This window comes from Phaenicophaeus curvirostris, chromosome 7, assembly GCF_032191515.1.
Source record: "Phaenicophaeus curvirostris isolate KB17595 chromosome 7, BPBGC_Pcur_1.0, whole genome shotgun sequence".
Taxonomy (NCBI): Eukaryota; Metazoa; Chordata; class Aves; order Cuculiformes; family Cuculidae; genus Phaenicophaeus; species Phaenicophaeus curvirostris.
The window spans coordinates 21055559-21070148 of NC_091398.1; the positions used below are offsets into that span (position 1 = coordinate 21055559).

At 46.5% G+C, this 14590-nt stretch overlaps 1 protein-coding gene across 1 annotated transcript; it reads left to right on the plus strand.

Moving 5' to 3' along the window:
• Positions 1-58: 58 nt before the first annotated feature.
• CFAP210 (cilia and flagella associated protein 210) lies at positions 59-9864 on the plus strand. Its single transcript, XM_069861151.1, is given in 9 exon segments — positions 59-118; positions 954-1180; positions 1443-1616; positions 1711-1904; positions 5548-5704; positions 7268-7407; positions 8025-8217; positions 8537-8701; positions 9208-9864. Coding segments are annotated over 9 exon segments (1590 nt in total). The 5' UTR covers positions 59-84; the 3' UTR covers positions 9514-9864.
• Positions 9865-14590: the final 4726 nt, after the last annotated feature.

Here is a 14590-nt window from a genome sequence, read left to right on the forward strand (position 1 = left end):
CGTCACGTGATTGTGTGGGTCATCACGTGACTGGGGCCTCGTCACGTGACACCCCCGCGCGGGTTGCCCGGCAGCGGCTCGGCCATGGCGGCGGCGCGGCCCGGGCTGCCCCGAGCCCGTGAGTGCGGCTCCCCCGGCCGGGCACGGCCGCTTCGGAGGAGGGTCCCTTCCCCTGCGAGAGAAATGAGGGGAGCGGGCCTGGCCCCGCTGGCAGGGAGGCGGAGCGGCGGCTGCACCTCCAGCAGGCTGCGGCCGCGGCGGCGTGAGGAGAGAGCGCTGTGACGCTCGGCCGCAAGGGGCGGGAGGCGGGCACCGCTCCGCATGGAGAGCGAGTCCTTCGGAATTGGCGGTGACGGCTTGAAGGGCGTTTCGCTGAACCCAGTGGTCACCTAGAGGATGGGTCACCTAAAAAATGCTCAGCTAGGCAAGCTGTACTCTCGCCCTCACGCCTGTGCGCGGGCCTGACTCGAGACAGAAGGGCTCGTCTTTCCAACAAAGAAATTCTCCCACAGCAGATCGATCCGTTTTGGCAAATACGATGAGTGCGCAGAACGAGGGGGGTGAGGCGCCCCCTGCACCCAGGCTGCTGCTCCGGCCAGCCAGCAGAATGGCCTCACCCATATTTTCCCTTTCCTTTTGGGAGTGCTCCCCCGTCCCTGTTATCCTCGGAAACACGCTCAAGTACTGCTCGTAAGGTGTTAATTACCAGAAGCGGAGCCTGTAAATAGCCGGGGACACACACACACACACACACACACATTCCAGAGCCTGAGGACTTACGGTGGCCATAGTCGCAGATACCTTGTCTTACCTCTGGGGCATGGTGATGGGAAGAGTAACTAACACTGAGGATAACTTAGTCTTGTTAATCTGCAAGAATTTAAATCCTAATGCAGGTTTGAATATAGGATTTCTGATATCAAGTAACCTCATTATCTTTTCTGTCCACGCAGCACCCCGTAATAAGGAAGAAACTAACGCTTTAAGTGGATGTTTGCTTCCACATGAAGTAGATTTTCGTCAGGCCATTGTTTTGCCAAAAGCAGAATGGGAAAGGATTCAGGACAGTCTTAGCAGCAGAGCTAGAGAAGTGGCACGCATCCTTGCTGAAAGGAAAGAACAAGAAGAAATGCGCTTACGCTCCAAAGCTGCTGTAAAAGACTGGCCCAATACCCTTGCGGCAAGTACAAGATACGTTTGTAAACAAGGAGATTCATTTTCATATATGCAAAAACACTCCTGGTAACATTTCTAGCGGTACTCACTTTGTTTAACATTTGCTTTTAAATATGTATTTTAACTAAACTCCATTTAAATATTTTAATTAAATTGAAAAGTTAAAAAATACAGCAGATGTTGAATACATAACCTTCAGAATGGTTTCTGTTGAGTTTTTAAACCATGGGCTTTAAATGTGATTTCTAACTTTATCTGCACTGTAGAACCTGGCAAAACAGAGACTGGAAGCCAAAAAATTACATGATGAAAGGAAAGAGGAAGAAAGAAAGTTACTTGATTTGGAAGAAGCACAGTTCCAAGCAGCAAAACGGAAGGAGGCTATTGATCAAGCAAAAACCTATCTATTCTATCAGAGCGAAAGAGTGAAAGGATTGCATGTTTGTTGACAACTTATGATTTTTAAATTCAAATTTTATTGAATGTCTTTAAACACTTCTGAACACACAAATTACTTTAAATGTTCCCTTGCAGAGTGCTTTTCTACTTGCTGAGGTCCTAAAAGAAAGAGATGCTCAGATTGAATTTAAAAAGTTAAAGTCGGATGTTAACAAAAAGGAGGCTGAAGAAAAGGAACGTGAATGTAAAGAAGCTATTCTCAGAGACCAAGAAAAGGCACGTCAGCGTTATATGAATGAACTGGCACTACGCAGAGATCAGATGGAACAGTAAGTAGTAATTAATCAAAAGTAACTCTACTTGATTGTTTACCTGAACTCTCTTCTCACAAATACATTCTACAAGTTTTTTACAGGAATTTATTAATCATTTGTTTCAGAAACATTGCACTTAAGAAAAAAAAAACAGAGTACTACGGAAGACCTTTCAGAAAAGGGAAAAGCTGTGATGTGCAGTGTCTTTTAGTTGCCAAAGGTCTGCACATAAAATTGCCTCTGGAAGGCGTCAATAGCTTTTAGTCAAATTACTATTCAAAAGTTCACAGAATCACAGAATAACCAGGTTGGAAGAGACCCACCGGATCACCGAGTCCAACCGTTCCTACCAAACACTAAACCATATCCCTCAGCACCTCATCCACCCGTGCCTTAAACACCTCCAGGGAAGGTGACTCAACCACCTCCCTGGGCAGCCTGTTCCAGTGCCCAATGACCCTTTCTGTAAAGAATTTTTTCCTAACGTCTAGCCTAAACCTCCCCTGTCGGAGCTTGAGGCCATTCCCTCTTGTCCTGTCCCCTGTCACTTGGGAGAAGAGGCCAGCACCCTCCTCTCTACAACGTCCTTTCAGGTAGTTGTAGAGAGCAATGAGGTCACCCCTCAGCCTCCTCTTCTCCAGGCTAAACAACCCCAGCTCTCTCAGCCGCTCCTCATAAGGCCTGTTCTCCAGCCCTTTCACCAGCTTTGTTGCTCTTCTCTGTACTCTCTCCAGAGCCTCAACATCCTTCTTGTGGTGAGGGGCCCAGAACTGAACACAGTATTCGAGGAGCGGTCTCACCAGTGCCGAGTACAGAGGGAGGATAACCTCCCTGGACCTGCTGGTCACGCCGTTTCTGATACAAGCCAAGATGCCATTGGCCTTCTTGGCCACCTGGGCACACTGCTGGCTCATATTCAGTCGGCTGTCAACCAACACCCCCAGGTCCCTCTCCTCCAGGCAGCTTTCTAGACAGACTTCTCCCAGTCTGTAGCACTGCATAGGGTTGTTGTGCCCCAAGTGAAGGACCCGGCATTTGGCCTTGTTAAACCTCATGCCATTGGACTCTGCCCAGCGGTCCAGCCTGTTCAGATCCCTTTGCAGAGCCTCCCGACCCTCCAGCAGATCGACACTTCCACCCAGCTTAGTGTCATCCGCAAACTTGCTAAGGGTGCATTCGATGCCTTCATCCAGGTCATTGATGAAGACATTGAACAGGGCTGGACCCAGCACTGAGCCCTGGGGAACCCCACTTGTCACTGGCCTCCAGCTGGATTTCACACCATTTACCACCACTCTCTGGGCCCGGCCATCCAACCAGTTTTCCACCCAGGAGAGTGTGCGCCTGTCCAGCCCAGAGGCTGACAGTTTCTCAAGCAGAATGCTGTGAGAAACTGTGTCAAAGGCTTTGCTGAAGTCCAGGAAGACCACATCCACAGCCTTTCCCTTATCCAGTAGCCGGGTCACTTTGTCATAGAAGGCGATCAGGTTAGTCTGGCAAGACCTGCCTTTTGTGAACCCATGTTGACTGGGCCTGATCACCCGGTTCTCTTGCATGTGCTTCATGATAGCACTCAAGATCACCTGTTCCATGACTTTCCCTGGCACTGAGGTCAGACTGACAGGCCTGTAGTTTCCTGGGTCCTCCCTGCGGCCCTTTTTGTAGATGGGCACAACATCAGCCAGCCTCCAGTCCAGTGGGACTTCCCCAGTCTTCCAGGACTGTTGGAAGATGATGGAAAGGGGTTTGGCCAGCACATCCGCCAGCTCCTTCAGTACCCTAGGGTGAATCCTGTCCGGCCCCATAGACTTGTGACTGTCCAGTCGGGCTAGCAAGGCTCTGACCACCTCCTCTTGGATCATGGGAGCCTCATTATGCTCCTCTAGCTCCTGGGTTTGTACACAGGCGGAACGACCCTCCTTACGACTAAAGACTGAGGCAAAGAAGGCATTAAGTACCTCAGCCTTTTCCTCATCCCCTGTTACTGTTGTCCCTTCTGTGTCCAATAGGGACTGTATGGTCTCCCTAGTCCGCCTTTTATTATTTATATATTTGTAGAAAGATTTTTTGTTATCTTTCACTGACTTGGCCAATCCAATTTCTAGCTGAGCCTTAGCCCTTCTGATTTTTTCCCTACACAATCTCACTTCCCTCCTGTAGTCCACCCAAGAGGCCTGTCCCTTCTTCCAGAGGCCATAAACATTTCTTTTCTTCTTGATATCCCTCAAGATCTCTCTATTCAACCAAGCTGGCTTTCTCCCCTGCCGGCTTTTTTTCCGGACCACGGGGATGGCTTTCTCCTGAGCTGCTAGGACCACCCCTTTGAAGAGCTCCCAGCCCTCCTGGGCTCCCTTGCCCTTGAGTACTGTCTCCCATGAGACTTCACCAACCAGCCTGCTGAAGAGATCAAAGTCTGCCCTCTGGAAATTTAATGTTACCGTCTTGCTAACCACCCTCTTCACTTCACCTAGAACAGAAAATTTTATAATCTCATGGTCGCTTAGTCCTAGGCGTCCACCTACCGCCACATCCCCTACAAGGCCTTCTCTGTTCACCAACAGGAGGTCCAGGAGGGCACCTTCCCTGGTTGGTTCATTCACCAACTGTGCAAGGAAGTTATCTCCCACGCACTCCAGGAACCTCCTAGACTGCTTCCTTTCTGCTGTGTTGTACACCCAGCAGATATCAGGCAGATTAAAGTCTCCCACCAGAACGAGAGGCATCGATCTAGAGATTAACCCCAGCTGTTTATAGAAGAGCTCATCAGCTGCTTCTCCTTGGTTGGGTGGTCTGTAACAGACTCCCATCACAAAATCTACCTTCTGGTGGGCTCCTCTGATTTTGACCCACAGGCACTCAACCTCCTCATCTCCACAATCCATCTCAGTGATGTCCAAGTCCTCCCTTACAAAGAGGGCTACCCCACCTCCTCTCCTACCCTTCCTGTCCCGCCTGAAAAGCTTATACCCCACCAAGTTGTTACTGAAAGTGTATTTTAACTGAGTTTTGTTTCCAGAAAAGGAAGAAGTTAAACTAGATTTTCCATTTGTCCATAACTAGACTCCAGAGAACGCATCTAGTGAACACATCACTTACCATCTCCTGTTTTTTTTCCCCAGGTCTTCCAGAAACTGTATTGAGGGGTCCCCAATGGTGTTTGTAGGACTGGTCCTGATGGTCCAATAGGAATCAGATTCCCTGAAGCATAGGAAGGGTTCAGTCTGGTCTTGCACGTTCCAGGTCCAACACATAAGTCCTTGCAGAACTTCTTACAGAAAATTATAAGCTTAAGCTGTTGGCCTGTATGCCCAGAAGAAGAAGAAGTGTAGATACAGTGGGACTAACTAGAAAAATCTTGTTCACTGAGGATGATTCAGAGATAGGCCAGAGCAGTATGAATGCAGTGGTGCTAATGAGCCATTCAGGCAAAACTTGTTACCAATAGACTGCAAACTGTGAGCATAGCACATAGCTCATTTCTCATCAGAGGTTGGAGGGCTGCCGTTACAAACAGTGATGCTGGTTTTCACCTCCGATATTCTATGCACTTTCAGTTCAAAGTATCACATTCTTCAGTGCAAGGTTATGCAGAATCTGTATCTGTTTATTACTTCACACAGTCCCTAGCCCCTTTATTCAACTGCTTTTTCTGATTCAGAATAAATGAGCACAAGCATCAGGCAGATCTGGCCAAGCTAGAAAACAAAAGAGAAGGGGAAGAAATACAGAGATTGAACCAATTGTACCAATTGGAAATTCAGAGAAGAATGGAAAAAGAAAAGGAGGAAAAGATTGAATGCCGGAGACTGTATCATGTAAGTAACAGGAAAGATGAGAATTTAAAATGCTTGCTTCGTATTGGCTGCCTGGAGTGAAACAATAGCATTTGTGTATCTCAGTGGGCTGACTGGCAACGGGAAGTTTGCCGACAGCTTCAGTAGCACTGAATCGTGTGCCACCCTGCCAGCTGCAGGCAGGGTCTGTCTTCTCTGCTTTTGAGAAAGGCCTCTTGGAGGCAGGTTCCTTCTCCTGTCTGGACATTGGCACCTGATACTGTGACTGGTCTATGATTAAAACATCTGCTGTAGACATCCAGGAGTATTCTCCTTGACTTGAGAGCTGGATTTAAGTTCCATGTACCTACTTTAAGCCTACTTTTCTTTGTTAGGAAGAGGGAAAAGCCCAAGTTTGAAAATAAAAGTATTTTTTTAATTTGACTTTTCCTTTATGATTGAAGAGTTTTAGAAATTTAGTCAAGACTTGCCTTCTCTCTTTATCTTTGTACTGGCTTTGACTGGGATAGAGTTAATTTTCTTCATAGTAGCTAGTGTGGGGATGTGTTTTGGACTTGTGCTGAAAACAGTGTTGATAACAGGAATGTTTTAGTTACCGCTGAGCAGTGCTGACACAGAGCCAAGGCCTTTTCTGCTCCTCTCACCACCCCACCATTGAGCAGGCTGGGGGGGCGGCTCAAGGAGCTGGGAGGGGGCACAGCCAGGACAGCTGACCCCAGCTGACCAAGGGGATGTTCCATGCCTTATTATGTCATGCTCAGTGTACAAAGCTGGGAGGAAGAAGAAGGAAGGAGGGGACGTTTGGAGTGCTGGCGTTTGTCTTCCAAAGTAACCATTATGCGTGATGGAGTCCTGCTTTCCAGGAGATGGCTGCTGGTGGGAAGTAGGGAACAAATTCCTTCTTTTGCTTTGCTTGTGTGCGTGGCTTTTGCTTTACCTGTTCAACTGTCTTTATGACAACCCACAAGTTTTCTCACTTTTCCCCTTCCAGTTCTCTCCCTCCTCCCAACCAGGGTTAATGAGCCTGTGCAGTGCTTAGTTGCTGACTGGGGCTAACCACAACAATCCTTAAAGGCATCTTGCTAAACACAAACTGGAGATGCCTCAACAGTTCTGGCCAGCATGCAAGAGAGAGTTGTTTTTTTACATAAAAATACTGAAAACTGCTCTTTGGCCATGATTTGAATTAAGCTCTTTGGGGTAGGTTTTGGATGAGGTGGGCTGGGAGCGGCACAGTCTGTTATTTGTTGGTGGGGGTTGTGCAGTCCCATTCCACTCATCGCCTTTTCCCATGCGTGAGAATGCAAGCAAGAGATAATGCTCATTGCATTGCATAGCAATTTGTTTAGACAATGGGCTGGAGAAGCAGCTGCTTGATGCTCATTTCTCCTTCTTCATATCTACCGTCTCCTTTTTATGCATGTTTGAACAGGGAGCTAGAAGTAAACTGAAGTACTGAGAACAACTTTCCTCATTGAAAGAAATACAATGAGAGAGAACAGGGAGTGATTCTTTTAAGCTGCTACTCAAGGCCCAGATTTTCTAAACTTCATCTGTTATATCAGGACCATTTTGCCCATGCAGGAGTATGTAGCTGACCAGAAAATAATAAAAGCAGTAGAGACACAGAAACAAATGGAAGAAGATGATCGGATTAAAGCTCATTTTAAAGCAAAGGAAGCTATTGCCAAGCTGGTAAAAAAGAAAGAAGCTGAAATGCGTAGGTACGTACAAAGCCAGAGTATAAATTGTAAAAAACCTAAAAATTATACTGTAGTTGCTTTCAAATGGGTCAGGCTGATGATGTAACACAAGCTACATTTTATACTAAAAATTAAACTCTACTGAAGGGAGAGCAGGGAATTCAGGGTTATATTTTTTTTAAAGATTCCTTAGTAATAGCTATGGGGGAGAGTGATATCTCTGTCCTTCAAAGTAGAAAGACTTCAAAAAGTGCAAAGCTCTACACCAGCATGTTAGGAACAGTGATTTTCTCTATGGTCTGTCAAGCATCCACCTCCTCAACTATCAAAGGTAATTAAAATCCTTGACCAAAGGATCTGCTAGGCAGACACGTCACTGAGTGATCCAGCTCATTATTGCAAGAGAAAGCTAGTGTTACAATAACACAGGGTACATATATTTGCTAAATCAGATAATTAAAAAAAAATAAAACAGGAGGAAGACAAGGAGGTCAAGGAGTTGTGTGGGCGGGTGGGCTGGCCTGCATGGCAAAAGGAGAAAAAACTAGAATTAGGGTTGCTAAATTTAGTAGCAGTAATGCATTGGGAAGACCCACGTATGTACCCTGGACTGTTAAGGTACTCATGTTCTTCTGCAGACTGACGCAGGAACATCAGGACAAAATTGTCAGCCAATTAGCTGCACAAATGAGTGAGGCATTACAGAGGGAAGATGATCATCTTGCTAGAGACATTGCAAAAAAAGAAGCTGAACAAGAAAAAATCCGCAAAGAGAACGAAGCAAAAAGAAAGGCTGCTATTAAATCTGTTACTGAACACAGAGCCACCATGGTGAGAAACCTAGCCTGTTCTTATTCCTGCTTACTCTAGCCAAGTAGCCTTGGTTAAGATCACAGTCGATGCCTCTGGTTCCATGCATCAGCATGCTTCATCAGGGCTACTGACATCTTTCCTGGACTCCTCTCATTTCTGTGTCAGGTGCACATCTGTCAGGGCTGCTGAAAACCTGGGGCTTGGACACTGGCCTGCCCCAGTGACCATGCTCGTCAGAGAGCTGATACAGGGCCACTTCTGCCAGAAGATATGGCTTGTAAGCTAACAGGCTAGCTCCCTGGTTAGCTTTGGTTTTTATATGTTTTGTAAAATACAGGTGAAAATGAAAGAGGAAGAGGAGAGAGAAAGAAAAGCAAAGGCTAAAAAAGAAATTCGTGCAATAATGGAAGACGACCGCATCTACCTGGAAATGGAAAAAGCCAAGAAACAAAGACAACGTGATGCAAGCATGGAAGTACAAAAAATTCAGATCCAGCAAATGGTAAATATAAGAGCTGTACCCTGTCAACCCCTTCAGAAAGAAACTCTCATCTAAACCAACGGCACTAGCTCTTGCCTGAGAGGAAGAGAGAGAGGGAACTTGCTGTGTTTTGTTTGTTAGGTTGGGGTTTTGTTGGTTTTTTTTTTATATCAGGTATGCTCTGCATATGCTGCTGTTATGGACCAGCCTCCTCTCAGAGCACTGGTGCAAGTCAAGGCTGGTTTGCAGTAACAAGTCCCATCCTGTCCTGTGCCATTATGTACTCTTGCTGCCCTCTTGTATCTTCTGGGCAGGTCACCAAGGGACAACTGCTGATCTTCACTCAACTGTTCCATGTAACCTTTTTGGAAGGGATAGGGCGGGGAGAGAAGTGGGGAGGGATGGTATCCCAAGTATCAACTGACATCACCACAGATCTCCTGTAAGCCTTTAACTATCCCTTAAAGCTGACAGAAGGTATGTTGGGAAAGAAATCCTAAGCTTTGTTGTTCCCTTTTCTTTGTCAGGCTGAAAAGCAGGCAAAAAAACAGCAGGAAAAGCAAGCAGACTTGGACTACAATGCTCAGAAAGAGGCTACTGCACTTTGTAACGAGCGTGAATTTCAGAGCTATGCAAAGCAAATAATTGAATCAGAATCCAAGACTACACATCATCTTTATCCTCTTCTTAAAGCTTCCAAAGATACTAGTAAAGGACTAGGACACAGGCCATTTTCCTGAGGAAGAGAAGGAAAAAATACTAGTCTTCAATCACAGGGTGGTGCTGGGACCCACTTACCTTGTTGCAGCCATACTACTACTCAAGAAGTTTAAAAAGATGAAATAAAGTTAAGACTATGCAGCAAGGAAAGGTAGAAGCAGTTTTCACTGGTTAAAAAAAAATATATATCTTTTTGAACCTTACGGACAGACTTAAACTGAAAATGATCTACATCGAATACACACTGGATCTGGAAGTCCATTTGAAAAAAAAAAAAAGATTGCCAGAGAACCAGTTACATTCTCAAAAAGCCCCAACATGTGTTTAATGAAAGTTAGTTTAATAAACTTGAGACAAGAATGCATGATATATAATTGACCATCAATGTAACCCATTCTGGCCAAAAGCTCATTATTACTGTTATATTATTCATTGTTCTAAAAATTGACCATCAGATTTTTCAGGCCTGGGATATGAATTTCTGGTGCAGAAGTTAACATTTTTAACCAGCCTGCTTCAAGTTAAGTATTCCCCATAATAGGAAAAAACCTAAATGAAACAAAGCCAAGTGCAAGGTCCCACACCTGGATCAGAGCATTCTGTGCTTTCAGGACAGGCTGGAGAACAACAGGATTGATAGCAGCCCTGGAGAGAAGGATGTGAGAGTTATGGTTGTTGAGAAGCTGGACACAAGCCAGCAATGTGCTTGCAGCCCAGGTGGCCAAACGTATCCTGGGCTGCATCAAAAGAAGTTTGGCCAGCAGGTTGAGGGAGGGGATCCTACACCTCTGCGATCTGCTCTCCTGAGACCCCACTTGGAAGAATGTGTTCTATTCTGGAATCCCCAATGTAAAAAGGATATGGAACCGCTGGAATGGCTTCAGAGGAAGCCGCAAAGATGATCAGAGGGCTGGAGCTCCTCTGCTATGACAACAGGCTGAGAGAGTTGGAGTTGTTCAGCCTGAAGAAGAGAAGGCTCCAAGGAGATCTTAGAGTGGCCTTCCAGTACCTGAAGGGGCTATAGGAAAGCTGGGGAGGGACTTTTTTTTACAAAGGCTTGTAGAGATAGGACACTAGGGAATGGCTTTAAATTGGAAGGGGGAGTGGATGTAGGGCATGTGGGGGTGAGGCAGCCAAGGGGCCCCCCACTCTGTGGGGTGGGCCAGCCAGCCTGTGACTGCAGGACTCACTGCTTGTAAATGGTCATTTGGGATCCTCCTAGCATTGTGGTCAGGCTGAAAACCTGCACTTCCTCACCTGCCCTGTCCTCTGGGGCTCTCTTCTCCAGCTTCAAAATCATCTGTTGCTGTAACAAACTAAATGAGACCATTTGTATTCTGGCAGAGAAAGCCAGTGGCCTGTCTCCCTAAGGCAAAACTCAAAAAACCTAAAGGGGGCAAAAAAAAAAAAACCAGAAAAAGCAAGCAGGTTTGGACTATGATGCACAGAGAGAGGCTGCTTTTCATAAGGATCAAGCATTTCAGTAGTAAAAACAGTGAGTAACTGGATTGTGCCATTACTGGGTGTAGTTTTTATTATCTCCAAGCAGCCAAGGAGGGAACAAGATCTGGACTTCCTGACTAGGCCAACTGCAAGAGTGGTGGGGTGGCCAGTGTAGTTGACATAACTCCTGCCCAATGTAAATGAGCCCCTGGCTTGCTCAGGGACTGAGCAAACTCTTGACATTACGCAGGAGAGTTAGAGCTTGACTGCCCCTCAAAGCCCTGCCCGAGAGCAGGGCCAGAATCTCTCCTAAGAGCCGGCACAGAGCTAAGTAATGTCTTGGTTGGTGAGTCCTGCTGTGGTCTGGGCTGCTGTACTGGCTTTGGACAGCAGGACATGGCTGGGTGGAGCTGACTCCCTGTACCCATGTCAGTTCACGTGGCCTGTGAGGGGTTCATTCTTGGAGTGAGGGAGTTGCTGCCGAAAACTTGGCACGTATTTCAGAAGTTTTGCCCAGAATCATTCTAGCCTAGTGTCAGGGCTGAAAAAAACCCCACATCACTAGTTGGAATGTGCATTCTTGTTTAGGTTGCATCCAAAGGGATCCTGTTTGTGATTGCCCTGTAATGTGATCAGCAAGCAGGAGCAATCAAAAAACTCATTTCAAAAACTCAAGTCTGACCTAAACTGAAATGCTAACATTGCTGTACTATCAGCTAAAAGTTACACAGAGTTCTCTCCAATTATCTTGAAGTAATAAGTTTTGGAAATTATCTATTTAAAGAAGAGAGATATGGCAATTAACTTGTGAAATAGCCTCTAAATCCTTTTTTTTCTTAGTTCACTAATGAAAGATTTATTTCCTTTCTTTCAGTCCCAGTACTCTTTTTACTACTTCAAGGTTTTTTCAGCAAGCAGAAAGAATGGAAATTTCTAAAAAAGACTTTTGATCAAAAAAGCCGGAGCCTTGAGAAGCAGCATTGACAACAGCAGCAGAGGCACCAACACCTGCAGAGCTTGACAATGCTCCAAATGTATTCCTAGGTGCATTTTTGCACATGCTTACCTGCTTCACCAGGAGCAGTGTGATGGTACTGGATAGAATCACAGACTCATATAATCATAGAATAACCAGGTTGGAAGAGACCCACCGGATCATCGAGTGCAACCGTTCCTATCAAACACTAAACCATGCCCCTTAGCACCTCGTCCACCCATGCCTTAAACACCTCCAGGGAAGGTGAATCAACCACCTCCCTGGGCAGCCTCTGCCAGTGCCCAATGACCCTTTCTGTAAAGAATTTTTTCCTAATGTCCAGCCTAAATCTCCCCTGGTGGAGCTTGCAGCCATTCCCTCATCCTGTCCCCTGTCACTTGGGAGAAGAGGCCAGCACCCTCCTCTCTACAACCTCCTTTCAGGTAGTTATAGAGAGCAATGAGGTCTCCCCTCAGCCTCTTCTCCAGGCTAAACACCCCCAGCTCTCTCAGCCATTCCTCATAAGGCCTGTTCTCCAGCCCCTTCACCAGCTTTGTTGCTCTTCTCTGGACTCGCTCCAGAGCCTCAACATCCTTCTTGTGGTGAGGGGCCCAGAACTGAACACAGGATTCGAGGAGCGGTCTCACCAGTGCCGAGTACAGAGGGAGAATAACCTCCCTGGACCTGCTGGTCACGCCGTTTCTGATACAAGCCAAGATGCCATTGGCCTTCTTGGCCACCTGGGCACACTGCTGGCTCATGTTCAGTCGCTGTCAACCAACACCCCCAGGTCCCTCTCCTCCAGGCAGCTTTCTAGCCAGACTTCTCCTAGTCTGTAGCACTGCACAGGGTTGTTGTGCCCCAAGTGCAGGACCCGGCATTTGGCCTTGTTAAACCTTATCCCACTGGACTCTGCCCAGTGGTCCAGCCTGTTCAGATCCCTTTGCAGAGCCTCCCTGCCCTCCAGCAGATCAACACTTCCACCCAGCTTAGTGTCATCTGCAAACTTGCTCAGGGTGCCCTCAATGCCTTCATCCAGGTCATTGATAAAGACATTGAACAGGGCTGGACCCAGCACAGACCTCTGGGGAACCCCACTTGTCACTGGCCAGGCAAGGTGGCATCATCTCGGAAGGCTTCACTGATGCCCCCCCGTAGGCAGGAGGTTGGTCTAACTGACCACCAGAGGGCCTCTCCAGCTGTCGTTTAAGGGTGGCAAAAAAGCAAAGGGAGATCAACTGCAGCTGATAAAAAGGGAGATTGCTGACCTGGAAGAGTCTGCTGATTGAGAGGTACTTCTAATCATAGAATCATAGAATGGTTTGGGTTGGAAGGGACCTTAAAGATCATCCAGTTCCAAGCCCCCTGCCATGGGCAGGGACACCTCCCACCAGACCAGGCTGCCCAAGGCCCCATCCAACCTGGCCGTGAACACCTCCAGGGATGGGGCAGCCACAACTTCCCCAGGCAGCCTGTGCCAGGGCCTCAGCACCCTCGTTGTGAAGAATTTCTTCCTAATATCTAGTCTAAATGTTCCCCCTTTCTATTAAAATCCATCCCCTCTTGTCCTGTCACTACATGCCCTTCTAACAAGTCCCTCCCCAGGTAGGCCCCCTTCAGGTACTGGAAGGCCACTAGGAGGTCTCCCCAGAGCCTTCTCTTCTTCAGGCTGAACAATCCCAACTCCCTCAGCCTGTCCTCAGAGCGGAGGTGCTTCAGCCCTCTGATCATCATCTGGACCACTTCCAACAATTCCCTCTGAGTTAGATTATTTTCAAGAGGACACAATTTTGAAGCTAGAGCATAAATGGCCTTACACCTACAGACTTACGTCCAAACTGAAATTTACTCCTTGTAACCGAAGAAGACACTAATTTGATTAGACAGCAGTTTCTGTCTCTGCTTGGCCTAAACCCAGATGGCAGTTGAATGCAAAGACAGAGCCTGTATAGGATTCTGTTAAACTGGATACAGTTGTAGAAAGCCTGGAAGGCTGGGTACATCTAAAACACATATGTCACAGCAGCAACATCGAACATTAGAAGTGAAGCTGTAATCTCTTACCCACTAGATTTCGTACTTGTCTGTTTACCAAATTTCCAGAGTGCAGTAGTTTGATTTGCCTGTGAGGAATTTAGCACAACTGGGGGTTCTCATGATCTCTGTCAATTCCTTCTCTCTCTCTTTCTGAGGAGCTAAACACATTTTTTACTTCTGCTAATCTAATTTTTTACTTCTACAATTTAATGTCACTACTTGTATTAGTTAACAACTGAAGTTTTGATTAGTGTCTAGCAACTCACAATATGCTTTGAGAAATAATTTGATGAGTAAACTTTACTTATTTTTCTCAATAAAGTACCCTCTCAACTGGTGCAGTGCTTCAGGAGGCTGCATTATAGCTACTTATAAATAGCTCTCAAAAAAACCCCAAACAGCACTAACACACACCCACACACCCTTCACACCCTCCGTCTCTGAAGGCGAAGACTTTAGAGGGTATTTAAGTGAAGGCCAGAGGTGTGACAAGACCAGATGAGATGTCTTCTTTGAAATTATCTTTAACTAATTCCTTTCTATTCAACATGTATGAAATTGTGCTATAAGCTCTGTTAAATGTCTAATGTGCATAGCTATTCCCCTACGCTCCTGCACAGCCACCACTACAATCTCAGCTCCTCTTTGTTCTGGTGTACCATGGCCTTTTAAGAACTAGATACCCAAGTGGGTACATAAATGAGCCAAACCTGCCCTCTAATCTGTTAAACCAG